The sequence below is a fragment of the Mesoplodon mirus genome (genome assembly GCF_964341445.2).
Source record: "Mesoplodon mirus genome assembly, chromosome: 8".
Classification (NCBI taxonomy): Eukaryota; Metazoa; Chordata; class Mammalia; order Artiodactyla; family Ziphiidae; genus Mesoplodon; species Mesoplodon mirus.
The window spans coordinates 29,524,137-29,551,671 of NC_138984.1; the positions used below are offsets into that span (position 1 = coordinate 29,524,137).

At 43.3% G+C, this 27,535-nt stretch overlaps 2 protein-coding genes across 4 annotated transcripts in view; one reads left to right on the forward strand and one right to left on the reverse strand.

The window, feature by feature from the left end:
- Nucleotides 1–27,535, forward strand: part of KLF7 (KLF transcription factor 7) — a 456,278-nt gene that overhangs the window by 334,736 nt on the left and 94,007 nt on the right. For 2 of the 3 annotated variants that reach the window (XM_082629924.1, XM_082629927.1), the window contains exon 1: nucleotides 9,785–10,344. In XM_082629924.1, coding sequence (XP_082486050.1) covers nucleotides 10,243–10,344 — 102 coding nt within the window. In that variant the 5' untranslated portion in view covers nucleotides 9,785–10,242. Of the gene's footprint in view, nucleotides 10,345–27,535 lie in introns of those variants that run through there. The other variant, XM_082629923.1, reaches the window with a different exon arrangement.
- LOC309809838 (uncharacterized protein) lies at nucleotides 8,413–9,573 on the reverse strand (the record flags this gene model as incomplete). Its single annotated transcript, XM_082631302.1, has 2 exons — nucleotides 8,413–8,961; nucleotides 9,211–9,573. 2 exons carry the CDS (start codon nucleotides 9,571–9,573, stop codon nucleotides 8,515–8,517), a joined length of 810 nt encoding a protein of 269 aa, XP_082487428.1. The 3' UTR covers nucleotides 8,413–8,514.

Below are 27,535 nucleotides of genomic sequence, written 5' to 3' on the forward strand. Positions count from 1 at the left end.
TTGTTTTTACATAGAGGGAGTCTGACCCAATAATCTAGTCTGCCATATTACTCATGTTATTTATTTATTTATTTTTTGTGGTACGCCGGCCTCTCACTGCTGTGGCCTCTCCCGTTGTGGAACACAGGCTCCGGACACGCAGGCTCAGCGCCATGGCTCATGGGCCTAGCCGCTCTGCAGCATGTGGGATCTTCCAGGACCAGGGCATGAACCCGTGTCCCCTGCATTGGCAGGCAGACCCTCAACCACTGCGCCACCAGGGAAGCCCTCGTGTTACTTTTTATTTAAGTCTCTCTTCACTTAACATGTTAGTTCCAGAAGGACAAGAATCATATCTCACTCATCCTTGTAGTCCCATTCCCCAGCCTAGTGCTTGACAAAATAAGTACTCAATAATTGTTGAGTAAATGAAATGATGTGGCTTTAAATGAGACCACCTGGGCTCATCTCAGTGGGTCCACCAGAACTGAAAAATATGAAGCTCAGTTTTGCCAGTTTAAAAACCAAATGACTACATTCACAGAAAGAAGATTCTCCAAATTGGTTCATGCTAGGCAAGTTTACAAGGAAGTAGTTTATAAATAGCAACATACCTTGATCAGTGCTTAATGGGAGACACAGCTGGAATGATAATGGATACCTTCTATATTTCTTCTTCCCTTATTCTTTGGTACTTCTGTCTTTTCTTTAAGGCTAGTAGTTTTCTATATTACGTTTCCTGTGTTTTAATGTCTTTATTCATACTTCTCCTCTGGAAGTAGAAGAAATAATAAACAAGTAGGTAAATAAATAAAATCAATACAACATGTTTACAAACGGCAATCTTGTATAAGTCAGTCCACTCAGAAGACCAAATTATAGATCAGAAGGTTGCCATGGTAAAGACAAGTCAGAAAGGGGAAATTCAAGGTTGCCAAATAACTTACTTTCAAGCTACTAAAGTAGATCTCTTTCTATTCTGTCTAAGTGATCTTTAAAGGTCATTTAGCATCAGGACATCCTCTACCCCAGGTCATTATAAAAGAAACTCAAATTTAAAAAATTCTATTCTCCAGCTTCCTTTTTGCTAACCTTCCCAGAAAAGTCTGTTATTACATCACTTTGTGAAATGTTACAATATTCAAGGTTACAGTCTCTCTTAAAATGTAACAAATGTAACAGTGACTGTTTCCTGATAGACTATGTAGTACCTTATTTAAAAATATAGGGGCTTCCCTGGTGGCGCAGTGGTTGAGAGTCCGCCTGCCGATGCAGGGGACGTGGGTTCGTGCCCCGGTCCGGGAGGATCCCTCATGCCGCGGAGCGGCTGGGCCCATGAGCCATGGCTGCTGAGCCTGCACGTCCGGAGCCTGTGCTTCACAACAGGAGAGGCCACAACAGTGAGAGGCCCGCATACCGCAAAAAAAAAAAAAAACATATATATATATATATATACACTAGCTCTGAATCACTCTGTAAAGTGGGTTCTTTGACAACATATATCATATACTTTATGTAGATTTTGGTATTTAAAAAATTTTTTTAAATTAATTTTAGTTAATTAATTAATTTATTTATTGGCTGCATTGGGTCTTTGTTGCTGGGCACAGGCTTTCTCTAGTTGCAACAAGCTGGGGCTACTCTTTGTTGTGGTGCAAGGGCTTCTCATTGCAGTGGCTTCTCTTGTGGAGCACAGGCTCTAGGCATGCAGGCTTCAGTAGTTGTGGCACGTGGGCTCAGTAGGTGTGGTGCACAGGCTTAGTTGCTCCGAGGCATGTGGGATCTTCCCGGACCAGGGCTCGAACCCATGTCCCCTGCATTGGCAGGCAGATTCTTAACGACTGTGCAACCAGGGAAGCCCAGATTTTGGTATTTTAATTACAGAGAATTTTGCCAGGAGCCTTAGGTCTTTTTTCTTTCAACCATATTTGACATCATTTGAGGTAATGCCACTTCCTCCTGCTTAGGTCAACCTAACAGAGGCCAGCACAAACAGTAGTGTCCTAACAATACTGGAGAAGGAGTAAAATTGTTTTTAAATTTTACTAAAAATATTTTGTATGATCTTTTTAAAAGTTTTTTTAAAAGTTTGTGCTTATCATAACAGATATTAGATTCTCTATAGGGTGATCAGACAAATGTTCCCTAAGAATTTATAATCTCTAAAGGGCAATGATGCACATGAACATGTGGAAAGGACAATAACACTTAAGAGGGGTTTAAGAAGAACATCCTCAAAGATCAAGAATGGATATTGCAGAAAAGCAAAGGATAGGTTAATGTATGGCACAGAGGAGTTGGGTTGAATCTCACATTTGGGCAAATTGGGTGGAAGGACTGAGCCTCTCTGGGTTATACTCACTGTTGGTCTTCATCAAATGGGATTTCCCTAGCTTCCCAGCAAAGCAGAGGAGCATGTCATACATGGGAACCAGCTTGGGCATGACCAAAATGTGATGATGCTGATGATTGCTTAGAACAATTTTTGAGCATTGCAAAGCAGTAGGGGGAGATGATGAGAGCTGGGAGAGGGTTGTGAAGCATTCTGAGGTGGACACTGAGGAATTTCCTCTGCCTCCTCCCATTTGGACTGCATAAATGGAAGTTTAGGGCATTTGCCTTGCTTACTCCTGAGACAAGCAGTAACCAGTATTAAAAACTATGACTCAGCTGACTCTTCTAACCATTCAGATAAGCATCCTTCTGGTAAAGCAGTCTGTGAAATTCAAATGAGCAACCAGTCAGCAAAAAACTGCTGCTGACATTATTAATCTTCCAACCTACCCAGATCTATCATCCACATAAAAACTTATCATTGGGCACTTGTGGAATAGGTATCCTCACTTAAAGGAATGGTCATTGTCAGCAAAGTTAGTGGTCCAGACTTTCTATCAAATCAATCTTATTCTCTCATTGATTTCCATTACCAAATCTGAGATGCATTCTGCTGTTAAATCCCATTAAATGTGTACCAAACCCTTTGGAAATGGCATGTGTAAAAGAAAAATGATAATATCCTGATAAAACATTGACAGTGATATTTATACATTAATAGTAATGCTGTGCTGTATTCACCATGTCACAATAAAAATTGTTCAGGATGAAACATAACACAATCCTACAAACTGCCTCACACACTGCAAAGGACAATAATCCCTAAAACATTAGCAACTTAATTTCTCACTAGCTTCACAACTGTCATGGCATTTCTATCATTACATAGCCAAAGGAATTCTTTTTATTATTTAAAATCTTTTCTCGGGCTTCCCTGGTGGTTCAGTGGTTGAGAGTCCGCCTGCCGATGCAGGGGACACGGGTTCGTGCCCCGGTCCGGGAAGATCCCACATGCCGCGGAGCGGCTGGGCCCGTGAGCCATGGCCGCTGAGCCTGCGCGCCCGGAGCCTGTGCTCCGCAACGGGAGCGGCCACAACAATGAGAGGCCCGCGTACTGCAAAAAAAAAAATAATAATAAAAATTAAAAAAACTTTTATCATCTTCTACCAGTCTCTTTTCCAAAATCCTTGTCCAGAAACCCCTGAATAGCTTGTGATGCTATTCTCAGATGGGAAAAATTAGCCAGCCAGACTCAGTCACAGTGGTTTATCCCAGTGCTTGCTGGGATTTCCCCATCATTGGAGCAACGGGGCATCTCCTGGAAGGAATATTGTTGAGGGAAGCAGTGGACCTGTGAAAGTAGGACTAGATACTTCAAATGCTTTTTCTAAGTTCTGAGATACAGCTCTACTATCTGACATTGGTTACAGTGGTAAACATGTCTGTGTTTTCCATTCTATTTTCAACCTATGCACTTTGCATAATATATGTTAAATGACCAAATGTTTTGCATAATATATGCCGAATGACTGAATGATTTGCATAATATATGTTGAATGACTGACTGAATTTAGATGATGATTTTGTTTTTCATTGGAGAATATTGACACTTATAAGTGCTCGTAGCTCAGGCTGGAAAAGTGGCTACCGTCATTAATCTCCATAGGAATTATGCGCCATAGGTCATAATGGCATTAAATGTCCAACGTTCTAAGGTCTGGACAGGACATTCCTGACAGTGAACTTTGCTGAATTCTTGAGTTCCTTACCTTTATCATTGCGGTGAGTCAATTTTTTATTAAGCAATAAATAGCCTGCCTTCTTGCATCAGAACAACATGCCCATCACTGGTGATGCACCCCAGGTATTCCCCTTAATCCTTTTAGCATAGCCCACTGCAATGCAAAGTCAACATTCAGGGTTGACTTTACCATCTGATTAAAAAAATAAATGTTTTTATTAAACTGAATTCTGAAGAGTCAGTGGCAAGATTGGGATGTTTTCTGGAGATCAGCAGGCTACATGTCAAGAGTTTTTGGTTAATTCACTGAGAAAAGGGTTTTGTTGGTGGTGGTGTTTGTTTTTTTACCCATCACGTCCAGAAACCTCAACATGGAAGACTCTCAAAATTGAACACACCCAGGGAGTCAGACCCATGCTCATTGAACTCACGAGGAACACACGTACAACTAAAAGGACTTTGTGTGGACAAAAACAACCAGAACTGTCACAATGACCACCAGGCTCCTGTGGTTGTAACCAGCACATTCTTTCCTTGCAGGCAGAAGAAGTGGGAAGCAAAATTACGAGCTGAAAGTAAGTAGAGAATGAAAACAAGAAGAGATGTGTATTCTCAAGGAATATTTTGTCCAGGACATGAGAGGCCTGAGGAAGCTGCCATTTTTTTTCAATCATGAAATAACTCTCTGGTTGTATGTATGTATGTATGCATGTCATTGTATGTATGGCCACATACATTTCCTTTCAGATTCAAACTGTCTCTCAGAGAGTCTTTGGCATTCTTTGGCATCTCCATCTCCATCTCCTTGTCACTCTTATTTTCTCTGATACAAACAAAGCCTGCTGCCTAAGCTCACACTTTGTTCCACTAGAGTAAGATTGTAAAGAGAAGCAAAAGTCAATGGTACATGAAAGTATTATTAATGATATGGCCACTTATAAATTAATCCCCCATTCAAACATCTCTTTTAAACACCTCCCCCCTGCACACACACACACACACAATGATGGTGAACATTTACAGCACGATGCAAATACATTCAGTTCTATTGCAAATCTTGCAAAAGGTGTAAGGTCAGTGAAAGTGAGGTTGGTAAAACTGGCACATGAGGATCTATGGAGTTAAACACATGAAGGTAAAATCAACTGGGCTGATGACTATATTGATACTTCAGAAGAGAATAGTTTGAATATCAAAGAATTAATTGAGACCCTTGGGAAAACTGAAGAAACTCTGAAACATTTTTACAAAAAAATGACCCTCTTTTTTATTATTCTCTGAAAGTCAAATATGAAATAAAGCATGTTGTAAGGTGCTTCACAATGCGTAGGAAAAAAATTAAGCCAACAATAATCATCTTGATTTATTATTTATTCATTCTATAATTAGCACATAATTGTACTTATCAATTTTGTTCAATGTAGGATAGAATAAATGTGTTTTAAAAATATTGAGTTTTGGTCTTCCCTGGTGGCTCAGTGGTTGAGAGTCCACCTGCCGATGCAGGGGACACGGGTTTGTGCCCCGGTCCTGGAGGATCCCTCATGCCGTGGAGCAGCTGGGCCTGTGAGCCATGGCCGCTGAGCCTGTGCGTCCGGAGCCTGTGCTCCGTAACGGGAAAGGCCACCAACAGTGAGACGCCCGCGTACCGCAAAAAAAAAAAAAAAAAAAAAGTTGAGTTTTATTTTCAAGACAAGTCCCCAGCAAACCTTTTTTCACTAACTGCTCTGAAATTTGGTCCGCGTTTTAAGTAGATTTACTTTGAGGCTTTCCCAGTGCTAATCACAATAGGATATTAAGGACTTCCTGTACTAACGACACAGAACTTTTCTAGTAGTAGCAGTCTGATGTCTTGATTGTTTCTATTTGCATATTGAATTTTTACTATTTTGTTTATAAAATATCCTCATTTCTCAGTTCTTGGGGGGTAACTTGTTATTTACTCTTAGGTGTTTCCTATAGGATCACTTCCAAAGGGTGACACTTTTAAAAGTATCATCAGTATCTTCTAAGGCAACACATGTAGAGGACATAGACTTTGGAGTCAACCTGGAGCCAGACCTATATTTGAATCTGCTTTTGCCACTTAAAGAGACATATGACAATGGGCAAATTATGTGCCCACTCTGAACTTCGGTATCTTCATCTGTGAAAATGGTGCAGTAATAGCTCCCTCACAAGACTGTGGTGAAGATTAGATGTGAACATGGGTAGAATGCCAGGTACAGAGAAAGTATTCAGTATGCAGTATTTGTAGCAGTGCTCTTTATTTTTGGTTTGTTTGGCTGCCAAATTTCCCTTGTGATCTTAATTTGTTGATTATTTTGTACATTCGGATTCTTTCCATGTGCTTTGCAATGTGAACCCAGGGTCTCTAGGCTATTAAAAGTAGCTAAATATGACTAATACTGAAAATACGCCTTTAGGAGCGCCTTGTTACATAAATCTCTTAGAATGAATTCTAATCTATAAAGCTTTGAAAAAACTCATAATGAGGTTTTTAGGATTTACATTGTAAAATTTTGGTTGAGTTCTTCTATAAGTTGGATGGCTGATATTTACATGTGAAAAACCTCAATGGAAGCCTCCCTCTCCACACCCAAGCAATTTTTATAAACAAGTCTTGACTTAAAACCAAGAAACTCAAGTCTTTCACCTTGCAGAGAGCCCCATGCAGAGCACAGTCTCGGAAGTCAGGTGGTCCTGGATTTGAACCCTTGTTTGGCTGCTTCCTGGTTGTGTGACCTTGACCCACTTAGTATTTCCAAGCCTGGGTATCTTTATCCATAAAGTTGGGGATAATAAAAATACCTACGTTGGGGCTGTCATGAGGATGAAGTAAGACACAGCATATAAAATGTTCATGTGCCCATACAGCTTGGCACATTGGGCTTAAAATCTTCAAAGTTAACAGGTATGTCATATTTTGTTGAAAATGGTAATAGTGTAACACAAAGAAAACAAAAAACAAGTTCAGTTGTGTCTCAAACAAATTATGTTCTTTGGTCTTGCCTTGCTTTTTGCCTCTTGCGTTTCCTACATTTAAGAACCTTTCCCTCCCCTGGGTGGTGGTGAGATGAATTGGGAGACTGGGATTGACATATATACACTGATATGTATAAAATAGATAACTAATAAGAACCTGCTGTATAACAGAATAAATAAAATAAAATTCAAAAAAAAAAAACAACCCACAAGATCCGGGCTTCCCTGGTGGCACAGTGGTTGAGAGTCCACCTGCCGATGCTGGGGACATGGGTTCGTGCCCCGGTCCGGGAAGATCTCACATGCCGCTGAGCGGCTGGGCCCGTGAGCCATGGCCGTTGAGCCAAAGATCCTTTCCCTCCCCTATTACTCCTGAACATGTCTTCTGCCCCAGTACTTGTCAGTGGTCTCTTCCCCATCCCCACACACAATCAGGATAGCATGTTGGGTTGCAGGGGAAGACCTTATTCCAAACTGGCAAGAGGTTTCTACATTCGTCTTCTCTAAGACTGGTATATCCCCCTACAAGTCTGATTGGTTCAGATATTATTTAATTTACTCAGCCAAAGTCAGGAGATAATGATGGCTAACATTTAGTATTCACCTATTAGCACCAGATACACTATGCTAGGTGAGTTAACAAACATTATTTTATAACATTTTGACTGTTCATAACAATCAGGCAAGGCAGATACCACTTATCCTGTGTCCGAGAAGGGTAGCCAGAGGGTCTGAGCCAGTAATTTGCTCAAAGTCACACAGTCGTAAGTGGCAGTATCGATGGCCATCAGGATCAAGTTAATGCATTAATTGGTACGTGATGGCTCTAAATGGTTTTCTACTTCTGGGAAAGGCCCACGCAGACTTCTCATACTGGCACTTATATGTGTGCTATCGTAATATCACTTTATTCGTGTAGGACTTTTACCCTTTTCATACCATTTATCCCCTAGCACTACGAATGTGTATAATACATAATACTAAATGTACCAAGATCCTTGTACATTCCATGCACACACACTTACAGTACATTCACCAATTATACACATACACTGGATGCTGGAGATCTGACCAACAGAATTCCAGACATCAAAAAGCAAATAAACTAGACTTTCCTCAACTCAATAATTCCCGTTTAATTTCCCCTGGCAAATACTGAATTTCAAGCTGTGTTTGTTCTATGAAGTAGAACTTTCGAAATATTGTGATATGGAGTCCCACATAGTCAGAAGGAGAGACAGCTGAGAAGGGCGATTAAGGTGGATGTGTTTCTTCCCTTATGAGTTGAATTTAAGTTTCTCATTTCAGAATAAGTACCAAATTCTGCAATCATTCCAAAAGTGGAAGTTCAGCTCACACTGCATTTTGGGGAAGCTTTAACCACACTAACCATTTAAGGTCAAGCAAACAACCGGTCAACCCTCACAACGTGCGTAGCTCAGCTAAGAGATAATAGGGTCTCTATCTATACATCTCTATATGTTAGCGCCATAACGCAATCCAGGTCCTCCTCTCACCACCGCAGCTAGGCAGACGGACACCCTCTCTACAAGCCGCATGGGAAGTCTCACGTTTAAGCCCCCAAGCAAGTTGCCGGCTCCTGCCTGTACCCCACGTCTACAAGGATTCCCTCTATTGTCTTTAACACACTCCCCAGCAAAACGTCCAGTTCCAATCAACTCTAACTGCGAGTCTGACCCCCGCCCGGTCCCCGGCGCCGGCTCAGAAGGCTGGGCGGGCGGGGTGGGGCGGGGTGGGGCGGGGCGCGGCGGCACGCACCGGGGCGCCGGCGGGGCTGGGGGGCGGGGCCTGCGCGCAGCGCGCGAGGCAGGCCCCCGCCGTTGTTTTCGCGCATTCCCCTTTGTTCTGCTCCATTGTGTGGCGCTTCCTCCTCTGGCGCTTCTTCTCTGCACCCTGGCAGCCTGTGGGGAATTCGTGAAGGGGCTTTTGGTGACTTTTTCTTTCTTCCCCCCTCCCCCCAACCCCCCGGTTTATTTTTGAGGAAGTGAGGAACTCCTTTGCGCTGCCCCGCCCTCACGGTTCCCTGCCCTGGGGCCTAGAAGGGAGGCGGAGTGGGAAGTGGCCTGCCCTCCTCCCCACGCCGGCTTCCTCGTCCTCTCGCCTCGCTCTTCCTCCGGGAGGCATCCTAACCCCGCATTCTGGACTTTCACCTCCTGACCGGCCGCGTCCGCGCCAGAACGGCGATACGCGACCCTCTCTCCCCTCTGAGGGGCGCAGGCTCCGGCCGCCTGGGGCCCCACCTGGCACCCAAGCGAAGGTCGGAGGCCGGCGTGCGGCCCGATCCCAGTCGCCTCGGCGTCCCGGGAGCCGGTGCAAGCGTCGCCGAGACCCTCCCAATCCCTCGCGCTCGCGCTCCCTGGGCGCCGCACGGCCTCTTCGGCCCCCTTATATAGCCCTCTAAAAATAGCTCGCCTCGCACCGCCTTGTAAGGCAGCAGGGAGATTCGCAGCGTGCCAATCCGCGCCCGCCGCCAGGGCCAAGCCCCGCCCCAGGCCCTGCTCCGCGCTGCCCATTGGTCCTCAGTGACTTCATGAGCCCCCTGTTTACCATACATGGTCACACGCGGCCTAATGGACGCCCTCCTCCGAGATCCCACGGCTGCGCGGAGAGCCGGGCGGAGGGAGGGAGTTTGGGGAGGGGGAAGAGCAGGAGGAGGAGAAAAGGAGGAGGGGGGGGAGAGACTACAAACTAGCAAGGATGGGGGTGGGGGTGGGGAGGGAAGGAAAGGGGGGGAGAGAAGCGATCGCGAGAAAAAAAAAATGCCACCTCCCAAAATAAAGAGCAAAGATTGCATTAGGAGCGAACAGCGCTGCAGAAATAGATGGCAGCTTCGTGTCAGTGAGTTTGCATCCCCCTTCCTGATCCACGAGCTGGAGTGATTAGAGCCCTGGAAGGGAATTGTTACTCCCGTGAAGTCCCCTTTTCCTGGCAGCCGTCTGCACTGTACACGCTGGATGCCTCTCTCCATCCACCCCACTCAGTCTCTCCTCTCTCACCTCCTCTCTCCCTCTCTTCTGCATTGATTTTTTTTTTTTCCTTTTTAGTTGACTGAAACAAAACAAAACAAAAGGGCCACTGGATGTCTGCCTCCTTGGGGGGTGAGCCAGACAGACTGACAAACAAACAGACCCAACTGTGTTCGGGGGAGGGTTTCTCCTCCCGTTTTGCCCGGCAGCAGCAGCATGGACGTGTTGGCTAGTTATAGTATATTCCAGGAGCTACAACTTGTCCACGACACCGGCTACTTCTCAGCTTTGCCATCCCTGGAGGAGACCTGGCAGCAGGTGAATGATTTAAATTACTTGTGTAAATCGTGTGGTGGCGGCGGAGACGCAGGGGCTGCGTTGGTGTGGGCTTGGGGTTGAATTTTGTTTGTTCGTTTGTTTAATTCCCCCCCCCCGTTTGGCTGTCTGTTGTTTAAAATGTTTTCGGAAACAGTCATCTGCTTACCTCTCCACCCACCCCCTAACCCCTTAGTGTGCTGAGCTGAGCGGCCGGTCGGAGCTGCCTGCGTTTCAGTCACCAACACACATCCTTGCGCACACGTTGTGGGGCTCACTGCCCCCCAGCAGAGACCTGCCTAACTTCTGGGGTTCGGAGGAGCCGGGTGGGAAGGTGGTTTGGGGCTTTACGAGCCATCACAGACAGGTACCGCGTCCCTACATGCACGAGCTCTACCTCCTTGGTACCTTAAATCAGGTTCATCTCTTTCAACTGGTGCTAACGACAGTCAGATGGGGGGAGGGGGTAGGAGCAAAGCGGAGTGTTTTCCTAGTAATTAGCGAGTATCGGTAAAGAATAGGAACTTGATTTTGAGATTAGAAGCTGGGCAGAAGGAAGAGGAGCCCAGTGATAAAGGATACTCAAAGATATCTCGGAAGAGGATGGGAAGATGTGTCTATCTCATGCTGACCGTGCATTGTAGGTTTCCCCAGTGCGGTGTCTTCGGAAGGAGAACACCCTCTGTGGGTGTCCTTGCTTCTCTTTCGTTTGGTGTGCCTCTCCACTTAGCACAACCTCCGACAAAGGGTGATGTGTGCTTCCATGCCTCTGACTTTGTTTTAGAGGACTAGTCAAGAAACTCCTAAGATGCTGAAGGGCACCGATGCCAAGTTGGCTAGGTGTCCCAGTGAGGGGGAAGCGGGGCTGGTGACAAGTTCACTGGGCTTTGTGAAGTGGAATAAAGAAAGTGCTGGTTAGTGGGAAGTGCGAGATCTGCTGCGGAAACAGTGGTTTTCTCAGTGAGGATTAGAAGCTGCTGAGGGGACATTCTGCAGGAAAGATGGTGGGTGGGGATAGAGGGACACGAACATTCTTTCAGAATTCTACAGTGTGCATCATGGAACGTGCAAGAAGGCAGTTCGGATTTGCACATTGGAAGTGTGAACGTGCACAATCCGTCTGGGAGAAACGTGCGTGCCCTTGGGGCGGGCGGCAAGAGGCTTGGTGTGTGGCTGCTCATGTAACTTCTCTGCTCCGTGACAGCAGCTTGTTAAGGCTAATGAACGGCTGAATTTCCTCTGCCAGGATCCAAAGCGGGATTTGCCAGTTTGAGCCTGGGATGTAACAGTTGCTGCTTTAGCGAGTGAGGTTTGGCTTTTGGTATAAAGAGCCTATCCTGTGTACGTACCATTGTTGCTAGTTGCTGTCCTCCCCTGATTTCGAGGCTGGAGTTTCTCCAGGTACTGGCCTCTGGTGTCTGTGCTTCCACACATACATTCCTGCCCAAGGATGCTGGCAGATGTGTTTGACTTTGTCTTTCTCTAAACGCACGCACAGCTCACATGTTTCTAGCAGAAGGCATTTCTCCAGTGCATCCTTTCCCCCATCCTTGATGAGACTGTCTCATGAAGGGTCTCACTAGAGCTTTTTCCTCCTTTTATTTCACATGCTAATTAAACCAAAAGGTTGCCAGAATTTCATTTTCTGAAATAGTCTTCATTTCACACCGTCAGCCCACTGGTGTTGAATCGGTTGCCTATTAACAACTGTCTAGACAGGTTAGGGAAGAGAATCTGTTGATTTAGTCAGCCTGCCCAAGGCAGCCCTTGTTTGTGACTAACTGTTAAGCAGGGTTGGAGGGAAGAAAGTTGGCTTTATTTGTTACAACGTTCCCTCCTGATGAATCACCCAACTTTGTTTGGTTCAAGATTTCACAGTAGTAAAGCCTGCTTTGGGGGAAGGCCTCTCCAGAGGAAACCTGCTTTTCTAGATCTGGTTAGAGCATCCTTGAGAAAGTCTAGATCTGTAAAGAAACATCATTGGTTTGATAATTAGAGGATGTATTGGATCTTTTGTTTCCTTAGAAGCCTTCTCCCGCTTCCCACCCACCTCATCCTTCATCTCACCTCCTTCAGGGCATCTCTAGCTTAGTCTGTATCTGTGGGCAAAGAAATTTTCACCCCCCTATTTCTTGCCTTAATCCTCTCCTACTGCCAACTGCCCTCAGCTTAAAACCCTTTGCCAGGCTCTTTCAGAGGCATGCTCATAATCCATACTGAAACATAACTTGTGAGGACACAGTCCTAAATGAGATATCATTCCAAGGAGCTTTCTTCCATGGACTCTGTAGTCACAGATGCTTTCTGTAAAGGTGACTGTGCCTCCCGGTTCATGCTGATGACATAACCTCCAACCTCTGTCTCTTCCTTCCTCCCTCTGCCTGCCCCCTCCCTCTTGCCTCTTCTGAGTATAAAGGAGGGGAGTGTGATTACATGCAACTGTTGGTTCTAAATCAACCATCACATGGTGAAATTTTAAGGCTCCTTTGCTCAGATCAGCTCAAGAAGGTTGCCACAAAGAACCCCAGGCAGGAGGAAGTTTCCTGAAGCTCTGGGGTAATCAGATTTTAGAGGTCAAACGAGGAGCAGTTATTAGATGCACTCCTGAAAGTGAACAGTGTACCTTGAGGAGATGAGCGAAGTCCAGAGATTCCAATAGTCTGATTTGGTTTGTAAGAAAGTGTGGCTTGGATGATAAACTCAAGACCATCTGTGCATTTGAAAAATTAAGGATAGACTCTTTAGAGATTTTATGTTAAACTCAAGTCTGGGATAATTGTTCTGCTTAATAGTCAGTGAGCTTGTCATGGCCCTCCTGTCACAGGGGTCGTCATTCTGACATTGGGTTTTGGGGCAATAATGTCTTAGCCTCATACAGCTCCAACTATGAAAACCATTGTTGGTGTAATTTTTAAATCCAGATGGACATCCTACATTAACAGCTCTCCATTCCTGGGCTCTGACTGCATACTTAAGCATTTGGCCCAAGTAACATCATCCCTGCCTGTCATATAACTGTAAATTACACTGTGCTTATGTGGTCTATTATTTTATGGAATTCAGCTGACGCACAACTCTTAAGGCTACCAGCCTTAAGCTCTTTGGAAACTTGCAGGAAAATTTCCAAGAGCTGTCTGAGCAAAAGTAGGAAAAAGTCAAAGGTAGGACAGAAACTAAGAGTAGCGTATAGGGTACCACTTGATGATGGATAAAGGGGGACCCATTCATGAGTTTTGTTGCCATTAGAAATCATGATTTTTCTGGACCCACTGCTGACTTGGAAAATAAAAAAGGATTTGGTACAATACTGATGGTTATTTTTCTTTGGGAAGCTACAAAGACTTTTAGAATTTGGATATATTCTTTATACCTAGACTGCTATTTCATGAGTGCAGGTCAAGTAATGATGTTCTAAGTCTCATTTGCACTTAGCTTTGCTTCATGCCATTGAGGAGCATGGTATGTTTACTTGAAAACTCTTATGGAATTATGCTTGTTGTTAATGCTGATTCATAATTGGCAGATGGGGTCAGTTTCAGGCCTCCTTTTTGCTCAGAGAAAATTTTCCACTGCTACTGGAAACAAATAAATAAATCATAGAACATTCCTCCCTCCTCCCCCATTCCCCCATTGTTTTAAACTAATGGCATACTTGGCTACTGTAAGAACTACAGCGTCCCCATAACATTGCAATTTCATCTTGGTTTCAGGCACCCTGAAACACTTTTTACAAGGGCCTTTGGTATGAAGCATCTCTAGGGGACAACTTACAAAAATGGTTGCCTGCCAAGAACAGCCTCATGGTGCAAGGGATGGGATTTGATCTGTGAGCTACATCGCTTCTCCCATGTTGGGATCTTGCCTTTGCACTGCCTTCTACAGGCCCGAGCAGCCTGGTGCTGTGTCAGCCAGAAAGACAAAGCAAACTGTAGGGTCCCTGCATCCGCAGGTTTGCCTCTGTCCCCAATTTGCAGAAAACCTTGTCACGAATTAGAATTTCTTGGCAACAGCACCACCCAGGGAAATTTGTAGACACAAAGGAGCCTTGCTAACCACACTGAAAGGATAAAATAGCTGGCTTTTTTTTTTTCTTTTTTGTATGTGATTTGTGTGCTCTTTAGTTACCATAACTCTGTGTTTTTTTTTAAAATTTGAAACAGTGACTTGATAGATGAAAAAAAAATCAGAACTGCCCCTGTCCTCCAGATTTTCTAAATAAGGATGCAGTCACTCAATAAATGTAGCTTTACAAATGAAAGCACATATGGATGCCATCTATCACACAGTTGGCCTTTCCATGGTCTTTTTAATTTTAATTTCCATGTTCTTTTTAATAGATACATCTTTGTGTAGGTTTAGGGACTCTCAAACATTATCACTCAGTCTACCTGTTTGCAGTTCGGTATTTTAAAGTGAGTGAATGTTACAATGCAGATGTTTTTACTACATCTGTCTTTAGTTGGGGGGATAAAGGAAGTGGTGACTTCTTTGTTCTCCATGAAACTCCCACCCCCACTGCCAACCCTGAGGAGGATGTGATGTTGGGGTCCAATCCATTTAAAGGGCAGAGCAGAAGATGTGACACCTCACCCTGAAATGATTTATGTATGGGTATGTCAGAGACCTTCAGCGTTCAAAATGTGCTCTTCCTCTCTCCTGGCCCATTCTAAATATAAATGCCAGTGGGGGCTATTTGCCTCTCCACTTAAACGGGAATAGTTTAGAGAAGGTCCTAATGGAGCTTTCAGTAGCCATTCTCTTATAAATCTTCAGATTCTTCTCCCTTCAGAGAATTCCTGTATTTTAACTTTTTGAGTACAAGATGGCAATGCAGTCTTCTTTAATCACTGTGTGCTTATTTGGGAGAGAAGACAGTTTCCTCTGGCCAGTCCGAACTGGCTCATGTTGATGGGATAGCTGGCCAGATCGGGTGGCAGACACCCGCTATCTCTGCAGTTTGTCAGTAGCGTGCAAGGGGTTTTAAATCACCTTCGCTGGACTCCATGATTGGTGAATGCAGAGAACGCCTCTGTGATTCCGGTTCCCTCAATCTATCAGTTAGCATGTATGTTTGGAATTGGGATTTGCTGAAAGTTTAGGACAGCTCCCCAACGTAACCTGAGCGGTGCCAGAAGGGTGAGGGGTGGAGATTTATCTCTCTACACATAAACCCCTTTGTTTCCCCAAATTAGCTGAGTGCTTGCTTAGCATAAACAGGTGGAAATATTTTAACCCAAATTGCCAAATCTTACCTAGTACAGTGATTAGGAAGCTCTATAAGTACTAATGGTGTTAAAGCCGGTGGAGCAAGATACAGCATCTAATCATTAATGTTACATGCAACATCCACAAGTTAAGAAACACTCCTCCTCCCAGTTACATTGTGTGCTCATTTTAGAGCATCCACATGAGAAGCTATCCTTACTTGGTTTAATTTAAGTGTTCCCCAAATCAAATATTGCATTACTGGAACAGGCTTTTACCTAAGATTGGTCATGATCTTGTTCCTCTCCCTTCTTGTTCCTTGGCCTTCATTTTCTGCTGCTAATTTGGAGAATCATTTCTCCTGCCTTGAATGCTTTTTGTTTTCCTCACTTGGTATTTTGCTGTGACCCTGAGAACCTGGTCCTGCTAAGTGTATTGTGTCCGTTGCACTCTCCGTTAGAGCAGCTTCCAGCTGCCCCATCCACCACATGCGTGACATAGAGATGGACAGTGGGGGGTCAGCAGCAGCTTTGTGATCAGTCCAGAATCAGCCTGCCTGAGGTGGGAGTGACTTCCGATTTCATCGTGATACCATTCCTGACCGAGCAGTACTGGAACAGGCTTTTCCTAAGATTGGTCATGCCTCTGAGCTGGTAGAGGCAGTCAGTCACACCTTGTGGGCTTTTCTCTGTTTATATTAAAATATGGAAAATATTTCACAGTCAGTCCTTCATTCCTTTGCTCTAGTTATGTGCAAAACACTGTTTGGGTGATGCGAATCTGAATTGGATATAGTTCTGCCCTCTATGAGCTTGACTTCAGTAGGGGAGAGTGAGCGTGCTCAGAATTAAATAATACAGTATTAGAACACAATTGCCAAGAAAAAAAGAGATTTTAAGTCCAATATTTGAACACTGACCCATGCCTCTCTGTACTTACCCACCTCGTTACAACCTTGCTTATAAAACGTACTTGAAATGTATTAAGTTTTCTTAGGCTTTTTTAGCTAATGGTGTAATGGGGCTGGTGGCCCTTTTAGGGCAGATGAGTCGACAGTGTGAATGAATACGCATGTCCATAATGGCCAGGAAACAGCATCCATGTCTGTGTCGTTTGGAAATGATTATAGGTAATTAAAATAATTAATGTAGAGCCATATGTAATATCTATTTCTGAATATGGGTTTATTGACATTTCCTGAGGTCATATTGAAAGTCAGGCCCCAGACCTTGTACCAAAGCTAGACCCAGAGAATCTTAGAATTTCAAATCCTGAAAGGGTCTTGGTTTCTTTAACTCTAAAACACTAGGCTAGGACCAAATGATTGTTGAAGCCAGATGAGGCATGGAACCTTCCAAGGTTACCTAGCTGTCGTTAACATGGACGGTGGTCCCAGGCCCAGTACTCTTTCAGATGCCCAAATCGGTTTGCTTGCTTTTCATCACACTGTTCTGAATATACTTTGAGTCTCTTCTCATCTTTTCTCCTCTCTCTTTCCCCCCTCTCCCCTTAAAGGGAAGCAAGAAAACCCCCATTTTACTTTGAACAATACTAGTACATGGAATTTTGGAATTGTCTGGGCCCTAAACCAAGATATTGAATATCTTGGAGAAAGCTTATGTGTGTAATTTAATCTCTTTTCCATTTTTAATAATGTGTGGTAACCTGGAAAATGTACACTGTACTGAAAAAAACAAAACAAAAGCCCCCAATTACAACTCCAGCCTTAGGAAAAAAAGTGCTGTCACTTAAATGATAACAAACGGAGTGAGAGTAAGGAGGGTGCATTGAGATGTATGCGGGAGGGAGTTGGATGGATGATAGAACTGGGGTTTTATGTGGAAAGCATCAAATGCGAAGTTTTGAAATGCTTTGTCTCTGACGACTTGCCAACAAAGGGACTGCATGAAACTGTAGCAGTTATCATGTGCCAATTCAGAAAAATGTCTTTTGAAGTGTTTTAAAATTTCTTGAGAGGGTTGGATGGGCAGTGAGGTTGTAATGTTTTACAAATTTAAACAAAAAACATTGCACATTGTGATAAGCAGTTGGGAAGAGAGTCAACTTCTGTGCGGTTTTTTAAAAGTCCTTATGGGGTGGGAGGGTGAAGCCAAGGCTCAATTCTCACAGTGTCCCTAGTGAGGAAAGGCAACGCAGGGTGCTCTTCACTCTGCTCAGTGACTTTTGGCCCTTCTCCACCCAATCTCTAGTATAGTTATGATGGTGAAAATTCTCTCTTGGAACTTGGCTCACAGATTGGTTTCACCTCTAAGATCTTAGAAACTGAAGATTTCTTCCCAAATGGAGACTTCTTTATTTCTCCAAAGCTGTCATCTACAGCTCCAACTCCAATATTTTCCTGAGTTTCAGGCCCACATTTTTGAACTGGAAACCTGGGGCTGACACTTAAGGCTTTTGGGGTTGTCCCATGAAGACCTCAGCTGAATATGTCCCAAAGCTTGAACTCATCAACTTCTTTCCTCCTTTTCCTGGCTTCCCTGTTCCTTTTATTGAGTTGACCTTTCTTCTGTGATCCAGGTTTGAAGGTCCAGCCATCTTTGGCTCCTCTCTTTCCCTTCACTCTGATTGGTTGAAAAATCCCATTGATTTGGTTCTTACAGTACGTCACCATGGTCTACCACTTTCTTCTTGCTCTGCCATTGCCCCAGGGCAGCCCCATCACCTCAGCTGGACTGACTTGCTGCCTCCATCACCATGTTTCAAACTGTCAATGGGGCCCTCTTTTACATACGATGAGGCCAAATGTCTAAGAGTCACGATGTTCCAAGACTGGGTCTAGGTAGTAGTCACAAGTTTCCCCCTTTGTTACCATGTGCAGTAACCGCCATCCAAATTGAATGACTGTACTTTTACTGCTTCTCTCTTCATTTATGTCATTTCCTTCAGCCTTTTCCTTCTTCTTCCTCTTTGAGTCTCTTTGTCCAAATTCTACCCATCCTTTAACTTTCAGATGGTTGCCACATCTTCCAGGAAACTCCCTCCCTTTCCCTTGGCCAACAGTAATTGCTGCTGTTTCTATACTCTTGTGTAGAACTTTTTACTTTCTCATGATGCTTTTTGGTTTTGTCCTGTAGTATAGTTTTTCTTTTCTTTTTTTGCCCCATTGCCTTATTTTTCCAGTTAGGTTGTATGATTTAGAGCAGAGTCCATGCCTTGGTTATAATTTTGATAATAAACTTTTAATACATAACCCTCAGGTTCTCAGAAAGCCTTGCATGTGGTAGATACTCAATAGATATTTAGGGCTTAATGATGTGACTTAAGATTTGACTATGTCTGTAGTAATGGTTCACAACTGTGGCTGCACCCCAGACCAATTAAATCAGTATTCCTTTGGGTGGAACCCAGGTATCAGTGTAGTTTTGTTTTTGGGTTTTTATAAATTTTATTTATTTATTTATTTATTTTTGACTGTATTGGGTCTTCGTTGCTGCACATGGGCTTTCTCTAGTTGCAGTGAGCAGGGGCTACTCTTCGTTGCAGTGTGTGGGCTTCTCATTGCGGTGACTTCTCTTGTTGTGGAGCATGGGCTCTAGGCGTGCAGGCTTCAGTAGTTGTGGCACGTGGGCTGAGTAGTTGTGGCTCGTGGGCTCTAGATCGCAGGCTCAGTAATTGTGGCGCCCAGGCTTAGTTGCTCCACGGCATGTGGGATCTTCCTGGAACCCATGTCCTCTTCATTGGCAGGTGGATTCTTAACCACTGCGCCACCAGGGAACTCCCTCCGTGTTTTTATAAAGCTTCTGGGTGATTCCAATATGCAGCCAAGGCTTTGAGCCATTAATCTATAGAGGGTTAATATCAGAGATATCAGAGTTGCAGGTAGCTACTACTTATATGGAAATATTTCATTTCTTGTATAACTTGGAATCTAAGTATAATAGAGGCTTACAATAAAGCAGGACAGTGGATGTACTTCATCCAGCTCCTCGGTTAATAGCAACTGTCCAAGTGTTGTTTCATCTTTCTTGTTTTACTTTCCCTTACCCTAAAGTGTTTCTCATTTAGCTCACATTTCCTATGACCCACTAGAGGTTTGCTTAACCTGGTCAAATTCAATTTCTGGTACCTTTGTGGTGGTGGGCATTAAACTCCAACCATGCCGTGCTTCAAATAATTCATTCTCAGCAAGCTCTCGACCATGATTTTCCACTTACCTCAGCCTGCTCTGTGGTTTTAAAGGGATGGTTGCATGCACGAACATTTGTTGGATGATGCCAGATAGGCATTAGGTAGCAGCTCTACATATTTCTTCCTGACCTCACTGTTTGCAAGTAGACTCTGTTTATAAAAAATTTCAAAGGACCCATGTTTCTAGTAAGAGGAGCAAAAATAAACTGTGGAAGAATTGCCGCTGAGGACATTCAGGCAAGGAGGCTGCCTCCTCGTCCACAGAAGGCTTTAGCTCTTGTGGTAATGACTGTGGGCATGTGGCGATGTTCACAAAGAAGCCTTAGAAATGCCTCTATTTCAAACTGTGATGTTTGCAAAAATGTATGTACTGTAGCTACATCCTTTCATCTATAAACTGTCTTTGATGGGGGTATGGTTGGCAAGAGAGAACATCATGAGAGGAGCTCAGAGCTTAGGGTTGAAGGAAGTCTTTTGGAAAGCTCAACCCGGCCGTGAAAATGGCAATTAGCTGTGGAGCAATTGCTCTGCAAGGAAGTGTCCGCCTGCTCCTGACCCCGCTTTCACACTCACCTTGCAGAGCCGAGGTAGCAGGAATTCAATGGCGTGGTCACAGTGCTGGCTCTTATTTTTGGAGAGGCGGCAAATTCGCTCATCACACAAAGGAGTGGAAATAGATTGCCCCAGCCCTACCTTTTGAGCTCTCAGTGTTTGTTCATGTGGCCACTGTAGAGCCTGTTAATAGAGCACAGTTCCTGCCTAAGGGGTGAAGGATGTCTTCTGTGAGGAGGCCTCTGTGCAGGACTGATTCTCCAGTGAGCTCCCGAGATGCTGCTCAATGACAGACTGCGTCTCTGGCTTTGCTTTCTGCGTTCCAAGATGGCTCGGCCCTCCCCTGTGCATTTGCCTGCCTATATCAAGGTTCTTGCTTTCTTTGATATGGACCAAGATATGATTTCCTCTGTGACGGAGACGTTCATGTTGGCTTGTGAGAGTCTAACAAACATCTGTATTGAGCTTTTTTTCTTAAGGGCTCAGGGTGTTTTGCTCAGGATCTCTTGTCATTGGCACATACTTTTTGTAACTAAGGAACAGACAGGTATTACAGAATTTCCCGTTCAGAGGTGAGAAAATTGGGGCAGAGGAAGATTAACCAAGTTGTCTTAATGTGGCCGCAAAGCAAATGAGTTGCAAAACCAGTGGTGGAACACACTTCCCTCTTCCTTTTTTCCACTTGGCTATTCTGCCTATTATCATAATAAGCATCATAATAATATCTAATATCTGTCAAATACTTCCTAGAGATGATCTCATCTGAGCACTTTATGTGCATCATTTCATTTAATCCTCACACCAACCCTGTGAGATACATATTCTTCTTATCCCCACTTTACAGATGGAGACATTGAGGTTCGAGTTATTAAATGACTTTGCCTAAAGTCACACAACTTGGAAGTGGTTGAGCCAGAATGCAAACCCAGGCAGTATGCTCAGGATTCCAAATTTTTACATTTATACTGACTCCTAGTTAGGCAGGAGACGCCAGGGCAAGAGCCAAAGGTCATGGCCTGGGACTCAGTGGAACTGTATGGGTTTGAACAGCTTTCTGGTCTGTCTTCTTTCTGGGCCTTGGTTTTCTCATCTGAAAAAGAACTGGGTTGTGCTAGGGCTCCTTAATGTCATAGTGTTTGTAGTAGTCAAATTACACAAGGCCTTGAAATCAGGGAGAGCTGGAACCTTGAGAAAGTCACCTAACGTCTCTGAGTCTAATTCTGCCATGAGTGGAATGGAGTTAATAATGCCTAGGTAAGGGCAGGCATGTTGGCTCTCTGGCCCCGTGTCTGGTACATGGCATCCACTCAACAAATGCTCTTTCCTTCCCCGTTTTCAACCATCCTTCCTCCCATTAAAAACAGTGCAGAGTGACACAATGCTCTTTTTCTAAATAGTATCACTGGTCTCTCTAAGATCCCAGTGATTCTGGAGTGTCTAAGAGAAGGTGAGGCCAGGCCAGGGAGAATGCTGGGCATTGGACACGGTGTTCCTTTATCCATCCCACAAGAGGGCTCTCATGAAGTCACTGGTGCTTAGAAGTGGGGAAATACTAGCAATATCCATTGCCCCCCCAAAACTCAGCCTCTTTGATATCCTTGGAATTTGCTTGACTTGCTGACACAAATGTCCAGCTCGTTCCCTTTCTTTCCAGTCTTACTTCTGACTTACTTCCCTTAAGTTTTTCCAGCATGCGGTTATTTTTCTTTATGAGCCAGAATTAGGCACATATACTATAATATAGTGCTGGTTACTACACCTGCCTTTTCTGCCTTACCTGATGACTGAGCTTACAGCAGCTTATGAGAGTGAATCAGGTTTTATGAGATCTATAAATATCTCCGATAGGATTTTTATTTCATTTCCCCGCTTCACATAAGACATAATGGAAGCAATCACATACACAAGGAATATTCTTTCTGTGATAAAGTGGGTGTTTTTGAATTGGCCTCTGAAAAGCAATAATTTGATGTGGTTGTTCCATGTTGGGAGTTTTATGGGGGAGGGGGAAGAATCATGCCTATGCTGCTATAAAACTCGAATATTATTTCCTCATGTTGAAGGTTTAGCCCCGCACCTATGGGGAGATTTATGTCAGAGATGCCAGCCCTGTGTGCAGACTGCATTTCCTCCTTCTGAGGAGTGTGTATTTGTGTTTTCTTAGACACATAGAATCCAGGGAAGGAAAGTCCCATTGGCTGGCAGGAGGGAGGGCTCCCAGAAAGAAGGTTTCCAGTTCTTTGTCTCATCTGTTTCCAGCTGCCCCAAGGGAGGATGTTCTCATCCTTCTCTGCACTTCATGGATTTCCTAGGAAGATTTCACGCCACTTAATATATCTCAATGAGATTTTTTTCCCTTGGAATTTCACTTTAAAAAAAAAGAGTTTTAAACTTATCCAATTCTTTAAAATGTACTATTCCCCAGTACCAAGTATGGAAAGGATTTTCCTTACCTTACTTTTTGAGGAGTGTCTAGAAGGAACCTTGAACATGTAACTTTAAAGAATCCATTAAAAAAAAAAAAAAGCCGTGAGAGTTTCTATGTACCTCGTTTTTCCTGTCTGGAAAATGGAAGTCAGGAGCTCCATTTGCCATCTTACTCAGGACCACTGGGACAAAGTTAATTATGGATTTAACAATTGTATTTGAAAAATTGAATATCTGACTCTGACTACTTAGGATTTCTTAATTTATTTTTTTGTTACAACCTCTCCTTGCATACATCTTCCCCCAGTTCTCAGAAGCTTTGTGTTTAGCTAGATGATAATATAATTTGGCCTCTGAAAGAATAACCCATGTGAACTTAGTACACCTGATCCAAGGGCATGCGGGATTTTTGCCTTAATGCCATTTCATTTTTTCTATTTAACTTCATCTCAGTGTGTAATATAATCTTATCATTTTGGCTCTGCTACCTACAAACACTATTCTGTGCTTATCATCAAATGATGTGTCTTCTCTGGTCCTCAGTTTCCTCATGTGTATACAGTAGCGTAGAGTTAGGAATAGTCAGCGATCAGAGATACAAACAGGAAGCTCCTGGGCTAAACTGGCTTCAAGAGCTGTTTTATTTGGCCAGCATACATATTTCAATTTCTTTTTAATCGGAATGCTTTTAGACAGATCATGCATTCTTCAATTAACCTTGTCTCCACTATTTCTACCTCGCTTTGTTTCTGATCTCTGGCCAGGTGAGCATGCATTTGGGTTTGTGACCCCCAGAATGGCAGCTCTCTAAGTCACCTTCCCCTCCAAAATGCTGTGATTTGGGGACAACCTTTATTTTTTTATCAGTCTCAAGCTGGCTTGATTACTACTCTTACCTGGAATCCATTTTCATTTCTTTTTAGATTTCTCTGCCTTGTTGAATGTCTTTGTTTGGGATTCTGTTTTATAGAGCAGATTCCAAATTGCTTCTCAATTTCTCCTAGTCATCCAGGTTCTGTTGTCGATCATCGAAATCTGGGTTGGAAAAGACCATCTGGTTTACCCCTCTCCCCGCCTGGGCTGAGCAGTGTCTGCAGAGCATGTTTATTACTTATTGGTATTTGCAACATTTTCCAATTTGGGAACTGACTCTAAGTTTCCTGAGCTTGCAGCCTCTTCTTGGTGGAAATGGGACAATACCAAACAAAAAGTTCTTTTGGTCTAACAGCCCTCATTAACAAATGACTGCCATTGTCACTGTTTCTTTTGTCACTCCTGAGACCCAACTGGTCAGTGGTGGGAAAAACTCCTTTTTGTGGTAGAAAAACATGTAACCATTTCTGAGGTTTCTGAGTCTTGACATAGAGGCATGTTGTACAGAACCCCATTAACTGCTTTAACTGCTTATTTTGTGTGGAAGTAGATTTTATATGACTTGTTTCACTGAGGAAGTGATGCTTTTTGTGTGAAGAACTCCAGGGCATTATAATAAAGTACTTTCCTGAGAATCAAGTAATTTGCAGTTTTTCCTACGCTTGGCACTCAAATACTGCCAGCAAGGCACTTGGCCTTCATTTTCTAATGCTTTCAGGATGCTGATCTACATTAGGGGTGTTTAAAAAATTTTATTCTTTTATATTGGCTCCCTGATATTACTAAGGATATCATTCAGATTGACCAGTTGGTGATTTTCAGGGTCATTCTTTTCCTGTTAAAAAAACCCCTGTCATTCCATTAAATTACTTGATGCAGGGTGTTTCTCCTTTTCTCCAATCTCCTATTACATTTTCTTTCTTTCCTTTTTTTTCTTTTTTAAAAACTCTGAGTGTTAAGTAAAGGTCCAGGTTCATTATCTTGTTAACATATATATTAATTAATTTTTTTAACTAATAGCTGTTTATCTTATTGGGTGAATTGGCAGCTATTAAAATATTTCTGAAAAAATGTCTCTAGAAAGGAAGAAAGAAAGAAAAGAAAGATAGAAAATAAGGAAAAGAAAAGAAAAAGGAAAGAAAGACATTATGTGGACTTCAAATGTCCTTGCACAGTTTTTCTGTGAAAGAGAAGCAGAATGCAAACCATTTGTCTTCCTATCCAGGATGTGCCTGCCTACATTTTCCTCCTGTTTTTGCATTCATGATCTCTTTTTTTATGCTCCCTATTCATAGAGACTAGGATTTTACAGATATTAGAATTTGAGGACCATTAGACATCTCACTGCAATCTGTTTTCTTCTCCTCAATTTGCGGGTAACCTGCCTGAGCTTTAGAGAACATTATTTAAGTCCAAGCGAATATTGGACCATCAAGAACTGTGAGCCCCCTTTCAATATTTTATTTATTTATTTTTCAAATTTTTATTGAAGTATAGTTGATTTACAATGTTGTGTTACTTTAAGGTGTACAGCAGAGTGATTGTTATACATACACACACACACTTTGTCAGATTCTTTTCCATTATAGGCTATTATAAGATACTGAGTATAGTTTCCTGTGCTATACAGTAGGTCCTTGTTGGTTATCTATTTTACATATAGTAGTTTGTATATGTTAATCCCAAACTCACAATTTATCCCTTTTCGGTATTTCAAATGCATTCTCTTGTTAACACAATGCATGGTGTGGCATGGCTCAAGGCAATGCTTCTCAAAGGGTGGGCTGCACTCCATGGGCTTCGTGAGTACAGCGTTAAATAACAACAGAATCACCTTGGGAGGCCTTATTATTCCCTTTTTAGTTTTCTTTCAATCCTTCTGACCAACTCAAGGAGAAAGACTCAGCTTTGTGGTAGTATGTCTTTAAGGCTTGATAATCTTTTCTTCTCCTCCGCCTTCTTCTCTGTCCTATCCTCCCTCCCTCCCTTTCTTCCTTCCTTCTTGCCTCTTTTTCTTTCCTCCCTCCCTCCCTTCCTTCCTTCCTTCCTACCTACCTACCTTTCTTTCTTCCTCTCTTTCTTTCTTTCTTTCTCTCTTTCTTTCTTCCTCCCTCCCTCCCTCCCTCCCTTCCTTCCTTCCTTCCTTCTGACAACAGATCCCAGACCCAGAGATTTTGACAGGCAAACATCCAGCTAAAAGTTAATAATATCATTTTGGCTTTATTGTTTTTAATTTTATGATTATCTTTTATTGATGAACATTTACAGGAAGAGTATTTTAAAATATATTCAGCCTTAATACATAATGCCTTAGTGAGGCAATTAAAAATGTAAATAATAGGGAAATGATTACACAGATGGAATGCTGATTTGGTAAAAATGTATGAAGGTGGAATGAAATGAAGTTTGAGGAATGCTGGTGTGGTAGAAAATCAAGGGACTTGGAGTCAGAAAACTGGAATTAGGCCTGACTTTGTAAGTATAAACCAGGGCAAATTGCTAAGCTGCATTTTCCCATCTGCAGTATGGGGTTTATAATAATAGGATTCTTATAATCAAATGATATATGGCTGTGAAAGTGCTTTGTAAACTGTCATATGCTATATAATGTTACTGTTTTCTATTCTGTGGTAGGGGAGGCTTTAGTCTCCAACCTTAAACTAGCACTCCTTGTTGACTTGCTTCTTCCTTATGATTTCTATTTAGTGTTCTCAGCAGGGATATAGTAGCTTCTTACTTGTTCAAATGGGGCTATTACTTTTGCCTTAATTATGGCACTTTGAAAAATCTTCCTACTGGTTTTCTAGAAGTGGGGACATAATTTCTAATTTCTTTGCTTGTGTGTGTTAGCTTTTAAATAAATTTTGAAAAAGTAAACTTAGTATATAATTTAGAGTACGTCAGAACTTCTAGATTAAGGTAATACATTTAGGGCTTCCCTGGTGGCGCAGTGGTTGAGAGTCCGCCTGCCGATGCAGGGGACACGGGTTCGTGCCGCGGTCTGGGAGGATCCCACATGCTGCGGAGCGGTTAGGCCGGTGAACCATGGCTGCTGAGCCTGCACGTCCGGAGCCTGTGCTCCGCAACGGGAGAGGCCACAACAGTGAGAGGCCCGCGTACCGCAAAAAAAAAAAAAAAAAAAAAGATAATACATTTAGCTTAATTGATTTTTTAAGATAAATTTTTAAAAGTTAAAATATTTTACCACACTCATGAAACAATTGTGTGCATTTGTGTGTGTATGTGTGTTGGTACCCAAGGATGAAGGAAGTTTGGATTTTGTGTAGAAAGGAGAACCCTGGGGACAGTTTGCTTCTGAAAGTGGAAGTCTGGGTGGCTAAAATGACTCATTAACAATGTCTGTCTCATGTTGTTAGATGATAAGAAGATGGGGACTTCCCTGGATAGGAAGTCCTAGACTTACCAGGACCTTTCAGCTGACTTACAGGGAAACCCAGCTTATGCTACACAAGGATTGGAGTGACAGCACAGCATGTGTGCTCTCTGGGACATGGACTTTTATCCTGCCCAAGACAACCCTGGTAGGAGGTAACTGTAGATAAAAAGGGAGGTTGATCTCTCTGACATGAAGACCACACTATGTTGGTCAAGCTCCATAAACTTTTCAACTCAGGATGCTCAGATCTCCATGCTGCTTAAGACAGGTGCCCTATTGACAAGAATTTGGGGGCCCGGAGTGTCAGGTCCAAAGGCCCACTCTTATACTGCCTCATCTGGAGCACTGGTGGAAATGAGGGTGCATCTGGATCACTGTCTATGAGGCCACCAGGGTTTTAGCCCATCCCTGTTTTGGGGGGTTGAGTAGCTCTGTCTATCTACGTTCCTTCAAAGCGAAGGCTTGCAACTTCAATGGCCCTGGGGAGCAGCCCATGTGGTGGCTTGGCACGGGCCTCTCTTGTTCTGCCTGCCTGGGTCAGATGGCAGCCACGGCCCTCCCCTCACCCTAGGTAGAGTTGGAGGGGGTCCC